Source organism: Macaca fascicularis, chromosome 3 (assembly GCF_037993035.2).
Source record: "Macaca fascicularis isolate 582-1 chromosome 3, T2T-MFA8v1.1".
Lineage (NCBI taxonomy): Eukaryota > Metazoa > Chordata > Mammalia > Primates > Cercopithecidae > Macaca > Macaca fascicularis.
The window spans coordinates 73,725,836-73,744,676 of record NC_088377.1 but is presented as its reverse complement, the minus strand read 5'-3'; the positions used below and the strand labels follow the sequence as shown (position 1 = coordinate 73,744,676).

The following is an 18,841-nucleotide window of genomic DNA, read 5'->3' as shown; positions in this document are numbered from 1 at the left end:
TATTTCTTCTCCAAGCTGCCTTAGCATTCTCACATTGGTGTTTCTAGGCCCAGATGCTGCATTTTGCTTTTTTCACGTTGCCCGTCTCTTTCCTTGTGCCTGCCTCCCAAGTCCCAGCTCCTGTCTTATTGTGTTGTGTGTTATACTAGCTCCTGTCTCACGATGGCCTCTTCTGGCCCACCTTCGGCGTTATAGTGGACAGTCAAGCCCATCCTCTGCCTCTTCGTGGCCTTTTCTCCCTTTCCTCTTGCCCCACAGTCACCTCTTCTGGATCCATCTTTTTAATCTTTGGTGGTCCAGAGTATCAAGGAACCTAAAGCTTCTCTGGACTCTTATTTATTGGTAACTTTAAAGCAGAGTGCTTTAGCAAAACACCTGCCTCTTCTTTTAACCTTGACAATGGATTTGTGACAAATTTATAATAAATTCTACCTGCGTGGTTTCATACTGAGTTTTGTTTTATTTAGTGTCTCATCATTTTTCTTTTCTTTTTTTGGGTGGGAATGGGAATGAGCCTCTGCTCGGGCCCTTTTTCTTCACTCTGGACATGGTAGCTTCTCACTTCATGTGTTCTGTATTTATGTTGTTTACAGTTACGTTTTTTTTAGGGTCTTGCTCTGTCACCCAGGCTGGAGTGGAGTCGTGTGATCATGGCTCACTGCAGCCTTGGCCTTTTGGCCTGAAGTAATTCTCCCAACTCAGCATCTTGAGTAGCTGATACTATAGGCACATGCCACCATGCCTGGCTAATTTCTGATTTTTTCTGAGAGATTGGTTCTCGCTATGTTGCTCAGGCTGTTCCCAGACTTTTGGACACAAGCAATCCTTTTGCCTGAGCCTCCCAAAGTGCTGAGATTACAAGCATAAACTACCATACCTGGCTTGCTATTTGCTTGTCATGAACTATTAAGAGTTTGCTTTTTGATTAATATACTATTTCTGTATAGATTTATGTAGATATAGACAGTTTAAATTTTTCATGGATACCAATTTTTTCCCTTTCTTTGAGGCAAAGTACCACTTTTCCTTCAGGATTTAGTGCAGTGGTATAATCCCGGCTTACCACAACCTCTTCTTTCTTGGCTTAAGTGATCCTCCCCCCTCCGCCTGCTGAGTAGCTGGGATCCCAGGTTCGAGCTGCCATAGCCAGGTAATTTGTATATTTCTTGTAGAGAGGGGGTCTCACCGTGTTTCCCAGGCTGGTTTCAAACTCCTGGACTCAAGCGATCCTCCCCCCTCAGCCTCTTACAGTGCTGGGACCACAGGTGGGAGCCACCACTCCTGGCCTACCATTTTCTTTTCATGGATCATTAAGAATTTACTTTATGCCAGCACAGTGACTCACGCCTATAATCCCAGCACCTTAGGAGGATGAGGTGTGTGGATTACGAGGTCAGGAGTTCAAGACCAGCCTGTCCAAGGTGGTGAAACCCCATCTCTACCAAAAGTTAGCCAGGTGTGGTGGCAGGTGCCTATAATCCCAGCTACTCCAGAGGGTGAGGCAGGAGAATTGCTTGAATCTGGGATGCGGAGGTGGCAGTGAGCTGAGATTATGCCACTGCACTCCAGCCTGGGTGACAGAGTGAGACTCTATCTCAAAAAAAAAAAAATTACTTTTTTTTAGTATAATGTAAATATATAAATATGTGTGTGTATGTATTCGTATGTGAATATATGTGTGTATATATTTTCATAGCATACACACACGCACATATACAGTGTGAAATAGATATTTGAATACCTAGAAATTGATAAGCTTCTTCCTGGTTTTGAAACCACCTTTAGCACAAACACGAAAGAAGTACAAACTATCGTTATTAATGACAATGGACCAAGATGACCGTGAGTCAATAGTACTTTGCACCTCAACCACCTTCCAGCAGAGCATCTCAAAGGGCTGGGTATATCTGAAAATCACACCCTTTCACATAGACTAGGATGATTTGTAATTCTAACTTATTTTAAGACCTCATTGTGATCCTTGTCAGAATGAAATCAAACCATTTCTCAAATCACAGAGATACTGAATAACAGGTTTGGTCAGGAAATAGGTATTGCATTTGGTTTGTCATGACAAGCTCCTGGCCTAGGCAGATGGAATATAGCAGAAATGTGTGTGTGTGAACATTCTTGCTCACAGATGTGGCTGAGGAAGTGGGGGGTAGAATTTGATAAAACCAGCAGGGAGCAGGCTTCTGGGAAGAGGGCACTTGTTTTGGCAGCAGCTGTGTAACTCTAGAATGAACAAAGGCTTGTAATCCACAGTTTTTCCTCCTGGAAAATAAAGATTATAATTCTTGCCTTGATATGTGGACTATGTGATTTGCTATATGCAAAATATCTAGTATATAATAGGTGCTGAATTAATATTACTTTCTGTGGCTCATTCTTAATCACTGCTTAATTTTAAAAAGTTTAGAATGACTATTGCTTTTGTAAAAATTGTTTGTAGTTATTATATAAAATCTAAGTCCTATAGAAAAGTACAAAGCAGGCCGGGTGCTATACCTTACACCTGTCATCCCAACACTTTTGAAAGGCAGGGTAGAAGGATTGCTCAAGGCCAGGAGTATGAGACCAGCATGAGGAACATAGCAAGATCTCATCTCTATAAAAAATTAAAACCCAGTTATAATATGCACCTGTAGTCTCAGGTACTCGGGAGGCTGAGGCATGTGGATCACTAGAACCCAGGAGTTTGAGACTGCAGCCTACGTAACAGAGTGAGACCCTGTCAGAGAGAGGGAGGGGGAGAGAGAGAGAGAAAAAAAAAAAGTACAAAGAAGCCAGTAATAAATCATGAAATTTTCAGCCACCAAGAAATAACTCAAGATTAAGTGATATTGCCAGGCCTGGTAGCCCATGCCTGGCTGAGGCACAAGAATCACTTGAGCCTCGGAGGCAGAGGTTGCAGTGAGTCAAGATTACATCATTCCACTCCAGCCTGGGCAACAGAGACAGACTCTGTCTCGGAAAAAAAAAAAAAAAAAAAAAAAAGTTGATAATTTATACCCCTTTTTTTGCAAATAGGTAGGTAGGTAAGTTGATATATTAATGCATTAAAAATAACTTTGCCTGGTGTGGTGGCTCAGGCCTGTAATCTCAGCACTTTGGGAGGCCAAGGTGGGCAGATCATGAGGTCAGGAGTTAGAGATAATCCTGGCCAACATAGTGAAACACTGACTCTACTAAAAATACAAAAATTAGCTGGACATGGTGATGGGTGCCTGTAATCCCATCTTCTTGGGAGGGTGAGGCAGGAGAATCGCTTGAACCTGGGAGGCGTAGGTTAGATTGAGCTGAGATCACACCACTACACTCCAGCCTGGCAACAGAGCAACACTCTAAAAAAAAAAACAAATAACTTTACGTATTTTGTATGTGTTTTAGTTCAAATATATATAACTTTCATTTTGCTTGATACAACAGAAGCTGAAGAAACTAAAGTAAGAAGCTGAAGAAACTAAAGTAAGGTGGGAGAAATTCTGAACTTCAGATAAATGCCTATGTGAAAGTGATATCTTTTTATTCAACATTCATTGAAATTATGAAAAAAGATAATAAAAGTATCATGATTCTTTTTAATCTGCAGTTTCTATTTTTACCTACAGCTGCTGTATTTTTTGAATTGGTGCATGTTTGAGAGTTTCTGTTTAATGCGTTTGTACTTGGATAGCTATTTCTTTTTATTTTTATTATTTATTTATTTATTTATTTATTTATTTATTTTTTGAGACAGAATCTTGCTCTGTCGCCCAGGCTGGAGTGCACTGGGGCGATCTCGTCTCAGTGTAACCTCCGCCTCCCGGGTTCAAGCGATTCTCCTGCCTCAGCCTCCTGAGTAGCTGGGATTACAGGTGCACACTACCACGCTTGGAAATTTTTGTTTTTTAGTAGAGATGGTGCTTCACCATCTTAACCAGGCTGGTCTCGAACTCCTGACCTCAGGTGATCTGCCCGCCTCAGCCTCTCAAAGTGCTGGGATTGCAGGCGTTCAGCTATCGCGCCTGGCCTGGGAGAATATTCTTGATTCATTTTCCTTTTCTTCAGTTTTTCCTTTAACTTCTGACTTTATTGTCATCTAGCTTTGGCTGGGGTTATGGGAAGCTCTGAGGCTGGCTGGAGGTTCTTCCCACATGTACTTATGTTTTCCTGCCCAAAGGCCACTGGAATACTTTCTTTATCATTGAAATTCAATAGTTTAGCCAGGGTTGGCTCCAGGCCAGTCATTCTGTACTAGTTTTTCCAGGTATACGGTTTGCCCTTTGATTACTATGTACTTCTCTATCTCTGCACACAATCTTCTCTTTCTTTCTTTCTTTCTTTCTTTCTTTCTTTCTTTCTTTCTTTCTTTCTTTCTTTCTTTCTTTCTCTTTCTTTCTTTCTTTTTCTTTCTTTTCCTTCCTTCCTTCCTTTCTTTCTTTCTTTCTCTTTCTTTTCTTTCTTTCTCCTTCTTTCCTTTTCCTTCCTTCCTTCCTTCTTTTCTTTCTTTCATTGTTTTTTCTCTCTCAACAGGAAAAAAAAAATCTAATAATCTGATTTTAAAATGGACAAAAGATCAGAATAGACATTTCTCAAAAGAAGACATACAAATGACAAATGGGTATTTGAAAATGTGCTCAACATCATTGATCATCAGAGAAACAGAAATCAAAACTACAATGAGCTATCATCCCACCCCAGTTAAAAATGCTTTATATCCAAAAGACAGGCAATAACAAATTCTATTGAGTATGTGGAGAAAAGGGAACCCTGGTACACTGTTGGTGGGAATGTACATTAGTACAACCACTACAGAGAACGGTTTGGAGGGTCCTCAAAAGGCTAAAAGTAGAGCTACTTTATAATCCAGTAATCCTACTGCTAAGTATATATCCCAAAGAAAGAAAATCAGTATATTGAAGAAATATCTGCATTTCTGTATTTATTGCAACACTATTCACAATAGCTAAGACTGGAAGCAATCTAAGTGTATATCAACAGGTAAATGGATAGAGAAGATGTGTTACATACACACAATGGAGTATTATTCAGCCATGAGAAAGAATAGAATCCTGTTATTTGCGGCAACGTGGGTAGAACTGAAGATCATTATGTTAATTAAAATAAGCCAGACACAGAAATGCAAATTTTGCATGTTCCCAGTCATTTGTGGGTGCTACAAATTAAAACAATTGAACTCAAAAATAGAGAGTAGAATGATGATTACCAGAATCTGGGAAGGGTAGTGGGCTGGAGGGGGTGCACAGGAATCATTAATGGGTACAAAAATACAGTTAGAATGAATAAGATGTAGTATTTGGTAGTACAACAGGGTGACTGTAGTAAACAATAATTTAGTGCATATTTAAAAATAGCTAAAAGAGGTCAGATGTGGTGGCTTATGTTTGTAATCCCAGCACTTTGGGACGCCAAGGCAGGGGGATCACCTGAGGTCAGGAGTTGGAGACCAGCGTGACCAACATGGCAAAACCCAGTCTCCACTAAAAATACAAAAATTGGCCAAGTGTGATGGCACACACCTGTAGTCCCAGCTACGCAGGAGGCTGAGGCAGGAGAATCGCTTAAACCTGGATGAGGGGGGTGGAGGTTGCAGTGAGCCAAGATCGCACCACTGCACTCCAACGCAGGTGACAGAGATAGACTCCATCTCAAAACAAAACAAACAAAACAAAGCAAAAAAGCGATAAGAGCATAATTGGATTGTTTGTAAAGCAAAGAAAGGACAAACGCTTAAGGTGATGGGTATCCCAGTAACCCTCCTGTGATTATTACACATTACATGCCTGTATCAAAACATCTCATGCACCCCATAAATATATATACCTACTAAGTACCCACAAAAATTAAAAGTAAAGCATTTAAAACTCCCTATCTTGGCCAGATGTGGGACATCCACCTGTAATGTCAGTGTTTTTTGGGGCCAGGATGGGATGATCACTTGAGTCTGGGAGTTTGAGACCGAGACCCACCTAGGCAACATAACAAGACTCCTGTCTCTAATAATAAAAAACTTAGCCAGGCATGGTGGGGCTCATGCCAGTAGTCCCAGCTCCTTGGGAGGCTGAGACAACAGGATCCCTTGAACCCGGGAGGTTGAGGCTGCAGTGAGCTATGATTGCCCCACTGCACTCCAGCCTGGGTGATAGAGCGAGACCATGTCTCTTAAGAAAACAAACCAATCCTAGCATGATCTGACCCTGCCTGCCACCCTCTATTCTTTTCCTCTTGCTCATTGTGCAGCAGGCATCTGGGCTGCTTTTCTGCTCCTGTAAATGCCAAGTGGTTTCCCTCTTCAGGACCTTTGCACATGCTCTCCCCTGCCCGAAATGGACTTCCCATACCTCCTGCTGAAGCTGGATTTTTCTCATGTTTCATACCTCAGCTCCCATATCACCTTGGCAGAGAAATCCTCCCTCATCCTGTGGAGGGGGAATCATCCTGCTTTTCATTGCCTCCTCCTGCCGGGTTTTCCCAAAGCAGATATCACACTCAAAATTCAGCTTGCTATTTATTGAATTGCTTGTCTGTATGTCCTCCTCCCAAACTCACACCAAATCAGAACAGAGGCTCCCTGCGGCAGGAGTCCCATCTTATTCACTCTCAGAACCTAATACAGTACTTGGCACATAGTAGGCACACAATAAATGCCATTAGAATGAATAAGTATCAAGGGGCCGGCTGTAGTGGTTCATGCCTGTAACCCCAGCATTTTGAGAGGCCGAGGCAGGTGGATCACCTCGGGTTAGGAGTTCGAGACCAGCCTGGCCAACATGGTGAAACCTTATCTCTGCTAAAAATACAAAAATTAGCTGGGCATGGTGGTGCACACCTGTAATCCCAACTACTGGGGAGGCGGAGGCAGGAGAACCACTTGAATCTGGGAGGTGGATATTGCAGTGAGCTAAGATTGTGCAACTACACTCCAGCCTGAGTGACAGAGTGAGACTCCATCTCAAAAAATAAATAAATAAAAAGAACAAAAAAAGAATGAATAAGTATCAAGGAAGGAAGATTTTGTGATTTGCCATCTTTACATGGAAATCCTGCTTAACATTGACATTTTCTATTTGATGGTATTTCTATAATAAGAAATTGAAACTGAGCTAATTGAAAGAGAATGAGTTTGGGCACGGTGACTCATGCCTCGAATTCTAGCACTTTGGGAGGCTGAAGGGGTAGGATCATGTGAGGGTAACATTTCGAGACCAGCCTGGGCAACGTACAGAGAACCCTGTCTCTGCAAAAATAACATTTAAAAACTGAACCAGGTGTGCCAGGTGCAGTGGCTCATGCCTGTAATCCCAGCACTTTGGGAGGTTGAGGTTGGTGGATCACCTGAGGTCAGGAGTTCAAGACCAGTCAGGCCAACATAGTGAAACCCCATCCCTACTTAAAATACAAAAATTAGCCAGTGTGATGGCGAATGCCTGTATTTCCAGCTACTTGGGAGGCTGAGACAGGAGAATTGCTTGAACCTGGGAGGCAGAATTTGTAGTGAGCTGAGATCAGGCCATTGCACTCCAGCCTGGATAGCAAGAGAAAAACTTCATCAGATGTGGTGGCACGAACCTGTACTGCCAGTTCTCAGGAGGCTGAGAGGGGAGAATCACTTGAGCCCAGGAGATAGAGGCTGCAGTGAGCCATGGTTGCTCCACTGCACTCCAGCCTGAGGGACAGAACTAGACCTTATAGCAAAAAACAAAAAACAAAATAATCAAATGAAAAAAACCAGGCACGGTGGCTCATGCCTGTAATTCCAGGACTTTGGGAGGCCAAGGCGGGTGAATCACCTGAGGTAAGGAGTTCAAGTCCAGCCTGGCCAACATGGTGAAACACTGGATGTCTCCAGCCCACAGCCAGAGAGAACCTGAGGCCTGCCAGCAGCCACGGAAGGGGGTTTGAAAGAGGATTCTGAAGCCTTGAGAGAGCTGCAGCCCTGGCTGACAGCTCGATTGTATCCTGGTGAGAGCCTGAGCCAGAGGACACAGCTAACCTCACCCAGATTCCTAGCCCATGGAAACTGTGAGAAAAAAAAAAGTTTATTGTTTATTAAGCTGCTGAATTGGGAGCAATTTTTACCCAACAAGAGATAACGATTACAAGGATATTGCTTATTACTCAAAATCACTATATAAAGCCCCTGAAAAATTGAAAGCTGCAACCAGGGAAACACTGAAAATCTCCAAGAACACTGTGTTTCTTCTTGAAGACAGTGAGAAAGCATATACATTTGTTTCCCTTTTAGTTTTGGCCACCAGGAAGCTCAGAGCCAAATTTACGACGCAATTTTAATAATTTTGTAAGCCCCTATAGCCTGCTTATCTGTGTTCTGATTCCTGGCCTTTCATTTTATTCTGACTTTTGGTTTTCTTTGTCCTGATTGTATTAGCTCATCTTTATATTTTTCTATATGATTTGAATTATGGCAAACCACCTCAAATTCAGCTTATAGAGAAGCAAGGCATTCGTAAGTTGTTGTTGTTGTTGTTGAGTCTTTCACTCTATCACCCAGACTGGAGTGTAGTGGCACGATCTCTGCCTCCTGCGTTGCAGCAATTCTCATGCCTCAGCCTCCCGAGTAGCTGGGATTACAGGCGCCCACCACTACACTCGGCTTTTTTTTTTTTTTTTTTTTTTTTTTTTTTTTAATTAGAGATGGGGGTTTCACTATGTAGACCAGGCTGGTCTCGAACTCCTGACCTCAAGTGATCCACCTGCCTCGGCCTCCCAAAGCGTTGGGATTACAGGCTGTGAGCCACCCCGCCAGCCCATAAATCATTTTGTAAAAATAGTTTTTTAATTCAAAACATACTTTTGCACATTAAAAAAAAAAAGTTTTGCACAGGTTGAACACAGAGTGCCCAGAGTTGGTAGTGGGAAGATGAGGTCATAGAAGTGTGGCTCTAAATTTCCGAGCATTGCCAGGGTTGATTTGGATTGGGTCAGAAATATCAACTGATAACGACGAAAAAGGGAAAAAGGATGACAATCCAGAGGGAGGGGCCGAGGCCTCCCCCAGTCACCCACAGTAGCATCCTTGCAATGTGTTCCTTGCACCGGTCCCCTAAGTCCCTCCCGCGCTAGCCGCCCGGTCCCGCCCGGCCCCGCCCCTCCTGGGCCCTGCCCCTCCAGACCCCGCCCTTCTCCGCCCCGCCCCTCTCTCGCCCGGGCCCCACCCCTTCCCGGGCCCCACTCCTGGAGCGCACCTTTCCCGCGCCCGCCTCAGTCTTTGCCGGCCATCCGGCCTCCCGGCGGTTGCGTGCTCCGCCCCCTCCCTCCGCGACGGCGCTCGCCTTCCCCGCCCCGCAGGCCTCACTCGGTTCAGGGCGGTTGGCCGCACGCCTGTCGGGGCGGGGCTGGAGCGGGCGACCGAGCCAATGGGGCGCGGCGGCGGCGGCGGCGGTGGCTGTTGCGGTGGCTGTTGCGGTGGCGGCTGTGTGGGACCCAGACGGGCTGAGATGCAGGCAGAGGGAGGCGGAGGAAGGCGGCGTCAGCGGCAGCGGCGGAGGGAGGAAGGTGGCGGCGCCCGTCCTGCTGAGAGTGTCGGTGCGGCGGTGGGAGAGAGTAACCGACATGCAGTGTGCCTCGCCGCCGGGATCCTGCTCTCCATCTGCGCCTACCATGTGGAGCTGGAGAAGAAGCGGGACCACGGGCCCTCTGCGACCTGGGACCGTGGATGAAGTGCTCCGCCGCGCTTGCCTCCAGGTAGCCGGCGTTGGGGAGTGGGGCCGGGAGCGGCCGAGCGGGGCGAGCGCGGAGGCCGAGGCCGGGGAGCGCGCGGCTGGAGCTCAGGACTGGAGGCCGCGGGGACCGGGCCGCGCGGGGGACTGACGTGGTCGGGCCGGGCGGGGGGCCACCCGAGCCCAGGTCGCGGGGAGGAGGTGGCGGTGCCGCGAGGCAGCCGGGGAGGAATGAGGTGGCAGAGTGCAGCCGGGAGGCCGGGGCAGAAGGGGAGCGGTCGGGCGGGCTGGGGCCGGGCTGGGCAGGAGCGCGAGGGGGCTGCGGAGGGTGGGTCTCGGCCGGCTTGACAGGTTTCCTGGTTCTCGGGAGGCGGCCGGGGGTGTGGACCCTGTCCGCCGCACCCGCGAGACCAGCGGCCACCTCTTGTCCCCACCATCGCTGCAGCCGATGCTCTGGGGCGGGCTCCGACCCGAGGAGGGTTGCATTTCCCACTGTCTTAGTGATGCTGGGTCAGGTGTTTCCGTGGTCAGGCCTCTTTGTACTCCAGCGCTGGTGAGAATTTGCAGACTTACTGGGACGGTGACATTTGCGGATAAACACGAATTTGACCCTATTCTGGAAGAAGTTTCCGGCACTTAACATATCTGATTTCTTGGATTCCCCCTCGTATATTTCAGTGTGCCAGGAAGGGGGAAATGGTCTGAGTTTGAGTCTAGTTTAAGCTTCATTGGAGTAAAGGACAAGTATGTTATGTTTATGGCGGTGTTTTAGGCATTGGGATGACTTTTAAACATTGTTGCTTATTAATATAATAGGATACCCATAACGGATTAAAAACACACGCTTTGCTATACTGGAGCTATTGGTTTGGTTACTGATCATTTTAGTTTTTTTTTTTTTTAATGTTGTAATTGGTTTGTCTGTTAGGTTTTATTTTAATGCATTAAATTTCCCTAGGCAAGTTACTTTGAAAAAGGGGGGATTTACATTTTAAAAGAGGCTGCTTTTTTTTGTTTTATGGGGTGATTAAAAACATAACAAAAGGGGGGCGGAGCAAGATGGCCGAATAGGAGCAGCTCCAGTCTCCAACTCCCAGCGCGAGCGACACAGAAGACCGGTGATTTCTGCATTTTCAACTGAGGTACTGGGTTCATCTCACTGGGGAGTGCCGGATGATCGGTGCTGGTGAGCTGCTGCAGCCCGACCAGCGAGAGCTGAAGCAGGGCGAGGCATTGCCTCACCTGGGAAGCACAAGGGGGAAGGGAGTCCCTTTTCCTAGCCAGGGGAACTGAGACACACAACACCTGGAAAATCGGGTAACTCCCACCCCAATACTGCGCTTTAAGCAAACAGGCACACCAGGAGATCATATCCCACACCTGGCCGGGAGGGTCCCACACCCACGGAGCCTCCCTCATTGCTAGCACAGCAGTCTGTGATCTACAAAAAGGCAGCAGCGAGGCTGGGGGAGGGGCACCCGCCATTGCTGAGGCTTAAGTAGGTAAACAAAGCTGCTGGGAAGCTGGAACTGGGTGGAGCTCACAGCAGCTCAAGGAAACCTGCCTGTCTCTGTAGACTCCACCTCTGGGGACAGGGCACAGTAAACTAAACAAATGCAGCCGAAACCTCTGCAGACGCAAACGACTCTGTCTGACAGCTTTGAAGAGAGCAGTAGATCTCCCAACACGGAGGTTGAGATCTGAGAAGGGACAGACTCCCTGCTCAAGTGGGTCCCTGACCCCTGAGTAGCCTAACTGGGAGACATCCCCCACTAGGGGCAGTCTGACACCCCACACCTCACAGGGAGGAGTACACCCCTGAGAGGAAGCTTCCAAAGCAAGAATCAGACAGGTACACTCGCTGTTCAGAAATATTCTATCTTCTGCAGCCTCTGCTGCTGATACCCAGGCAAACAGGGTCTGGAGTGGACCTCAAGCAATCTCCAACAGACCTACAGCTGAGGGTCCTGACTGTTAGAAGGAAAACTATCAAACAGGAAGGACACCTACACCAAAACCCCATCAGTATATCACCATCATCAAAGACCAGAGGCAGATAAAACCACAAAGATGGGGAAAAAGCAGGACAGAAAAGCTGGAAATTCAAAAAATAAGAGCGCATCTCCCCCGGCAAAGGAGCGCAGCTCATCGCCAGCAACGGATCAAAGCTGGACGGAGAATGACTTTGACGAGATCAGAGAAGAAGGCTTCAGTCCATCAAATTTCTCAGAGCTAAAGGAGGAATTACGTACCCAGCGCAAAGAAACTAAAAATCTTGAAAAAAAAGTGGAAGAATTGATGGCTAGAGTAATTAATGCAGAGAAGGTCCTAAACGAAATGAAAGAGATGAAAACCATGACACGAGAAATACGTGACAAATGCACAAGCTTCAGTAACCGACTCGATCAACTGGAAGAAAGAGTATCAGCGATTGAGGATCAAATGAATGAAATGAAGCGAGAAGAGAAACCAAAAGAAAAAAGAAGAAAAAGAAATGAACAAAGCCTGCAAGAAGTATGGGATTATGTAAAAAGACCAAATCTACGTCTGATTGGGGTGCCTGAAAGTGAGGGGGAAAATGGAACCAAGTTGGAAAACAGTCTTCAGGATATCATCCAGGAGAACTTCCCCAACCTAGTAGGGCAGGCCAACATTCAAATCCAGGAAATACAGAGAACGCCACAAAGATACTCCTCGAGAAGAGCAACTCCAAGACACATAATTGCCAGATTCACCAAAGTTGAAATGAAGGAAAAAATCTTAAGGGCAGCCAGAGAGAAAGGGCGGGTTACCCACAAAGGGAAGCCCATCAGACTAACAGCAGATCTCTCGGCAGAAACTCTCCAAGCCAGAAGAGAGTGGGGGCCAATATTCAACATTCTTAAAGAAAAGAATTTTAAACCCAGAATTTCATATCCAGCCAAACTAAGTTTCATAAGTGAAGGAGAAATAAAATCCTTTACAGATAAGCAAATGCTTAGAGATTTTGTCACCACTAGGCCTGCCTTACAAGAGACCCTGAAGGAAGCACTAAACATGGAAAGGAACAACCGGTACCAGCCATTGCAAAAACATGCCAAAATGTAAAGACCATTGAGGCTAGGAAGAAACTGCATCAACTAACGAGCAAAATAACCAGTTAATATCATAATGGCAGGATCAAGTTCACACATAACAATATTAACCTTAAATGTAAATGGACTAAATGCTCCAATTAAAAGACACAGACTGGCAAACTGGATAAAGAGTCAAGACCCATCAGTCTGCTGTATTCAGGAGACCCATCTCACACGCAGAGACATACATAGGCTCAAAATAAAGGGATGGAGGAAGATTTACCAAGCAAATGGAGAACAAAAAAAAGCAGGGGTTGCAATCCTAGTCTCTGATAAAACAGACTTTAAACCATCAAAGATCAAAAGAGACAAAGAAGGCCATTACATAATGGTAAAGGGATCAATTCAACAGGAAGAGCTAACTATCCTAAATATATATGCACCCAATACAGGAGCACCCAGATTCATAAAGCAAGTCCTTAGAGACTTACAAAGAGACTTAGACTCCCATACAATAATAATGGGAGACTTCAACACTCCACTGTCAACATTAGACAGATCAACGAGACAGAAAGTTAACAAGGATATCCAGGAATTGAACTCATCTCTGCAGCAAGCAGACCTAATAGACATCTATAGAACTCTCCACCCCAAATCAACAGAATATACATTCTTCTCAGCACCACATCGTACTTACTCCAAAATCGACCACGTAATTGGAAGTAAAGCACTCCTCAGCAAATGTACAAGAACAGAAATTATAACAAACTGTCTCTCAGACCACAGTGCAATCAAACTAGAACTCAGGACTAAGAAACTCAATCAAAACCGCTCAACTACATGGAAACTGAACAACCTGCTCCTGAATGACTACTGGGTACATAACGAAATGAAGGCAGAAATAAAGATGTTCTTTGAAACCAATGAGAACAAAGATACAACATACCAGAATCTCTGGGACACATTTAAAGCAGTGTGTAGAGGGAAATTTATAGCACTAAATGCCCACAAGAGAAAGCAGGAAAGATCTAAAATTGACACTCTAACATCGCAGTTAAAAGAACTAGAGAAGCAAGAGCAAACACATTCGAAAGCTAGCAGAAGGTAAGAAATAACTAAGATCAGAGCAGAACTGAAGGAGATAGAGACACAAAAAACCCTCCAAAAAATCAATGAATCCAGGAGTTGGTTTTTTGAAAAGATCAACAAAATTGACAGATCACTAGCCAGACTAATAAAGAAGAAAAGAGAGAAGAATCAAATCGACGCAATTAAAAATGATAAAGGGGATATCACCACCGACCCCACAGAAATACAAACTACCATCAGAGAATACTATAAACACCTCTACGCAAATAAACTGGAAAATCTAGAAGAAATGGATAATTTCCTGGACACTTACACTCTTCCAAGACTAAACCAGGAAGAAGTTGAATCCCTGAATAGACCAATAGCAGGCTCTGAAATTGAGGCAACAATTAATAGCCTACCAACCAAAAAAAGTCCAGGACCAGATGGATTCACAGCTGAATTCTACCAGAGGTACAAGGAGGAGTTGGTACCATTCCTTCTGAAACTATTCCAATCAATAGAAAAAGAGGGAATCCTCCCTAACTCATTTTATGAGGCCAACATCATCCTGATACCAAAGCCTGGCAGAGACACAACAAAAAAAGAGAATTTTAGACCAATATCCCTGATGAACATCGATGCAAAAATCCTCAATAAAATACTGGCAAACCGGATTCAGCAACACATCAAAAAGCTTATCCACCATGATCAAGTGGGCTTCATCCCTGGGATGCAAGGCTGGTTCAACATTCGCAAATCAATAAACATAATCCAGCATATAAACAGAACCAAAGACAAGAACCACATGATTATCTCAATAGATGCAGAAAAGGCTTTTGACAAAATTCAACAGCCCTTCATGCTAAAAACGCTCAATAAATTCGGTATTGATGGAACGTACCTCAAAATAATAAGAGCTATTTATGACAAACCCACAGCCAATATCATACTGAATGGGCAAAAACTGGAAAAATTCCCTTTGAAAACTGGCACAAGACAGGGATGCCCTCTCTCACCACTCCTATTCAACATAGTGTTGGAAGTTCTGGCTAGGGCAATCAGGCAAGAGAAAGAAATCAAGGGTATTCAGTTAGGAAAAGAAGAAGTCAAATTGTCCTTCTTTGCAGATGACATGATTGTATATTTAGAAAACCCCATTGTCTCAGCCCAAAATCTCCTTAAGCTGATAAGCAACTTCAGCAAAGTCTCAGGATACAAAATTAATGTGCAAAAATCACAAGCATTCTTATACACCAGTAACAGACAAACAGAGAGCCAAATCAGGAATGAACTTCCATTCACAATAGCTTCAAAGAGAATCAAATACCTAGGAATCCAACTTACAAGGGATGTAAAGGACCTCTTCAAGGAGAACTACAAACCACTGCTCAGTGAAATCAAAGAGGACACAAACAAATGGAAGAACATACCATGCTCATGGATAGGAAGAATCAATATCGTGAAAATGGCCATATTGCCCAAGGTAATTTATAGATTCAATGCCATCCCCATCAAGCTACCAATGAGTTTCTTCACAGAATTGGAAAAAACTGCTTTAAAGTTCATATGGAACCAAAAAAGAGCCCGCATCTCCAAGACAATCCTAAGTCAAAAGAACAAAGCTGGAGGCATCACGCTACCTGACTTCAAACTATACTACAAGGCTACAGTAACCAAAACAGCATGGTACTGGTACCAAAACAGAGATATAGACCAATGGAACAGAACAGAGTCCTAAGAAATAATACCACACATCTACAGCCATTTGATCTTTGACAAACCTGAGAGAAACAAGAAATGGGGAAAGGATTCCCTATTTAATAAATGATGCTGGGAAAATTGGCTAGCCATAAGTAGAAAGCTGAAACTGGATCCTTTCTTTACTCCTTATACGAAAATTAATTCAAGATGGATTAGAGACTTAAATGTTAGACCTAATACCATAAAAATCCTAGAGGAAAACCTAGGTAGTACCATTCAGGACATAGGCATGGGCAAAGATTTCATGTCTAAAACACCAAAAGCAACGGCAGCAAAAGCCAAAATTGACAAATGGGATCTCATTAAACTAAAGAGCTTCTGCACAGCAAAAGACACTACCATCAGAGTGAACAGGCAACCTACAGAATGGGAGAAAATTTTTGCAATCTACTCATCTGACAAAGGGCTAATATCCAGAACCTACAAAGAACTCAAACAAATTTACAAGAAAAAAACAAACAACCCCATCAGAAAGTGGGCAAAGGATATGAACAGACATTTCTCAAAAGAAGACATTCATACAGCCAACAGACACATGAAAAAATGCTCATCATCACTGACCATCAGAGAAATGCAAATCAAAACCACAATGAGATACCATCTCACACCAGTTAGAATGGCAATCATTAAAAAGTCAGGAAACAACAGGTGCTGGAGAGGATGTGGAGAAATAGGAACACTTATACACTGTTGGTGGGATTGTAAACTAGTTCAACCATTATGGAAAACAGTATGGCGATTCCTCAAGGATCTAGAACTAGAAGTACCATATGACCCAGCCATCCCATTACTGGGTATATACCCAAAGGATTATAAATTATGCTGCTATAAAGACACATGCACACGTATGTTTATTGCAGCACTATTCACAATAGCAAAGACTTGGAATCAACCCAAATGTCCATCAGTGACAGATTGGATTAAGAAAATGTGGCACATATACACCATGGAATACTATGCAGCCATAAAAAAGGATGAGTTTGAGTCCTTTGTAGGGACTTGGATGCAGCTGGAATCCATCATTCTTAGCAAACTATCACAAGAACAGAAAACCAAACACCGCATGTTCTCACTCATAGGTGGGAACTGAACAATGAGATCACTTGGACTCAGGAAGGGGAACATCACACACCGGGGCCTATCATGGGGAGGGGGGAGGGGGGAGGGATTGCATTGGGAGTTATACCTGATGTAAATGACGAGTTGATGGGTGCAGCACAGCAACATGGCACAAGTATACATATGTAACAAACCTGCACGTTATGCACATGTACCCTACAACTTAAAGTATAATAATAATAAATAAATTTAAAAAAAAACATAACAAAAGTCGAAGGAATGATTTCAAAATTGGTAGGTTAGGATTTTAATAGAGACTATGTCTGATATTTAGATGTTTGTTAACAGTAGTCACATTTGAGCGATTTCTTCCCCTCCTGTTGATTGGTAAATTGGTATGTATCAGAAATGTATAGCTCGCTAGTTTATTTCGACTCACATATTGTTGATTACATAACAAGGTAGCATTTGTGTCTTGTTATTGGTTACAAACTTTAGGGAGCTGATCTTTCCACTTAGCTTTTTTCATAGACCAGATACTCTCTCGTTTGCTCTTAAACAAAAATCGTGTCGCTTTTTACAGGGGAAATAATTATCATAGGGCCAAATGAAACATTTTAAAAATGCATTTAAAATGTAGGTATCAGGTTACAGGGGAAAATACACGGATGTGACAAAAAGCTCACATTTGTTGTTGGTTATTTAGACCAAGGTTAATAGGCTGATTAGACTCTCAGATACTCTTTGAGAACCATTGAGTGTCTTTTATGCAAATATTTTTATGTTATTTCCACTGTCAGAAAGGACTTTTAAACTTGTAAGTACCTTCCACCCAAAGTTAGTTGAATGAATAAATACATAAGAAAAACATGTAGCAACACATTTCAAGTATTTAAGAAACAAGAAGAGCTAAAAATAACTTTTGATCCTAGTTTAATATGGAATTTAAGCAGAATTTTTACCAATTTTTGATTTTTTTTTCAAACAAGTAGTCTATATTAGATGGACCTTTTAACATTGGGGCATGGAAAGAATACTTTACTGTATGCTTAAGTTGTTTTATTTTTTGAGAGGGAGTCTTGCTTTTGTCACCCAGGCTGGAGTGCAATGGCGCGATCTTGGCTCGCTGCAAACCTCCGCCTCCAGGATTCAAGCGATTCTCCTGCCTCAGCCTCCCAAATAGCTGGGATTACAGACTCCCGCCATCATGCCAGGCTAATTTTTGTATTTTTAGTATAGAGGGGGTTTCTCCATGTTGGCCAGGCTGGTCTCAAACTCCTGACTTTGGTTGATCTGCCTGCCTCGGCCTCCCAAAGTGTGGGGTTACCACGGTGAGCCACTGCGCCCGGCCTTAAGAATTTGAAGTTCTTAAAATTGCCGTTTCTTGGCTGGGCACGGTGGCTCACGCCACAATCCCTGCCCTCTGGGAGGCTGAGGCAGGCGGATCAACTGAGGTCAGGAGTTTGAGACAGGCCTGGCCAACGTAGTGAAACCCCATCTCTACTAAAAAATACAAAAATTAGCCGGGCGTGGTGGCGCATGTCTGTAGTCCCAGCTTCTCGGTAGGCTAAGGCAGGAGAATATCTTGAACCCAGGAGGCAGAGGTTGCAGTGAGCCGGGATCGCGCCATTGCACTGCAGCCTGGGCGACAAGAGTGACTCCATCTCAAAAAATAAAAATAAATAAAAAAAAATAAGAATGAACTTTTCTTTAAAAAAGAGAGTTTCGAACCCTTTAATAAGCATACACTCTAAGTATTCTCATAGTTATATATCCTGTAAGAGCTCTGTGTTTGTGCACCATAAAACATCAAGTAGTATATTAAAAGTATATATAAGTACATGTAAGACTAAAGGTAACTGGATCTCTTCATAGTTTTCAATGTTTAATATGTTGTGACTGAAAGTGATGTTTCGTTGTATAGCTGTGGACATAAAATAGTTTAACTTAGATGCTTGCTAAAGGAGGACGGGTAAAAATAAGATATGCTAATAAGAAGAGTAAATAACTTATTTGCCAGCTATACAGTGAAATTATTTTAAGAAATTTGTTCAATTTGATGAGCCTGTTTATAAACTACTTGCAAAAATCAAGTAGTTTATAAACTAATGATTTCATAAATGAATTTACAAATCAACTTGTTTTTCAAGTAGTTTATAAACAGGCTGATCAAAATCACATGTGTGTATATACATATATAATCACATATAT

General features: G+C 43.6%; 1 protein-coding gene across 1 annotated transcript in view; it reads left to right on the top strand.

Annotated features, from left to right (window-relative positions):
- The window catches only part of LOC141406932 (uncharacterized), a 61,302-nt gene that overhangs the window by 2,401 nt on the left and 40,060 nt on the right, over nucleotides 1-18,841 (top strand). The window contains exon 5 of the mRNA XM_074036522.1: nucleotides 9,088-9,708. Coding sequence (XP_073892623.1) covers nucleotides 9,088-9,708 — 621 coding nt within the window. The remainder of the gene's footprint in view (nucleotides 1-9,087; nucleotides 9,709-18,841) is intronic.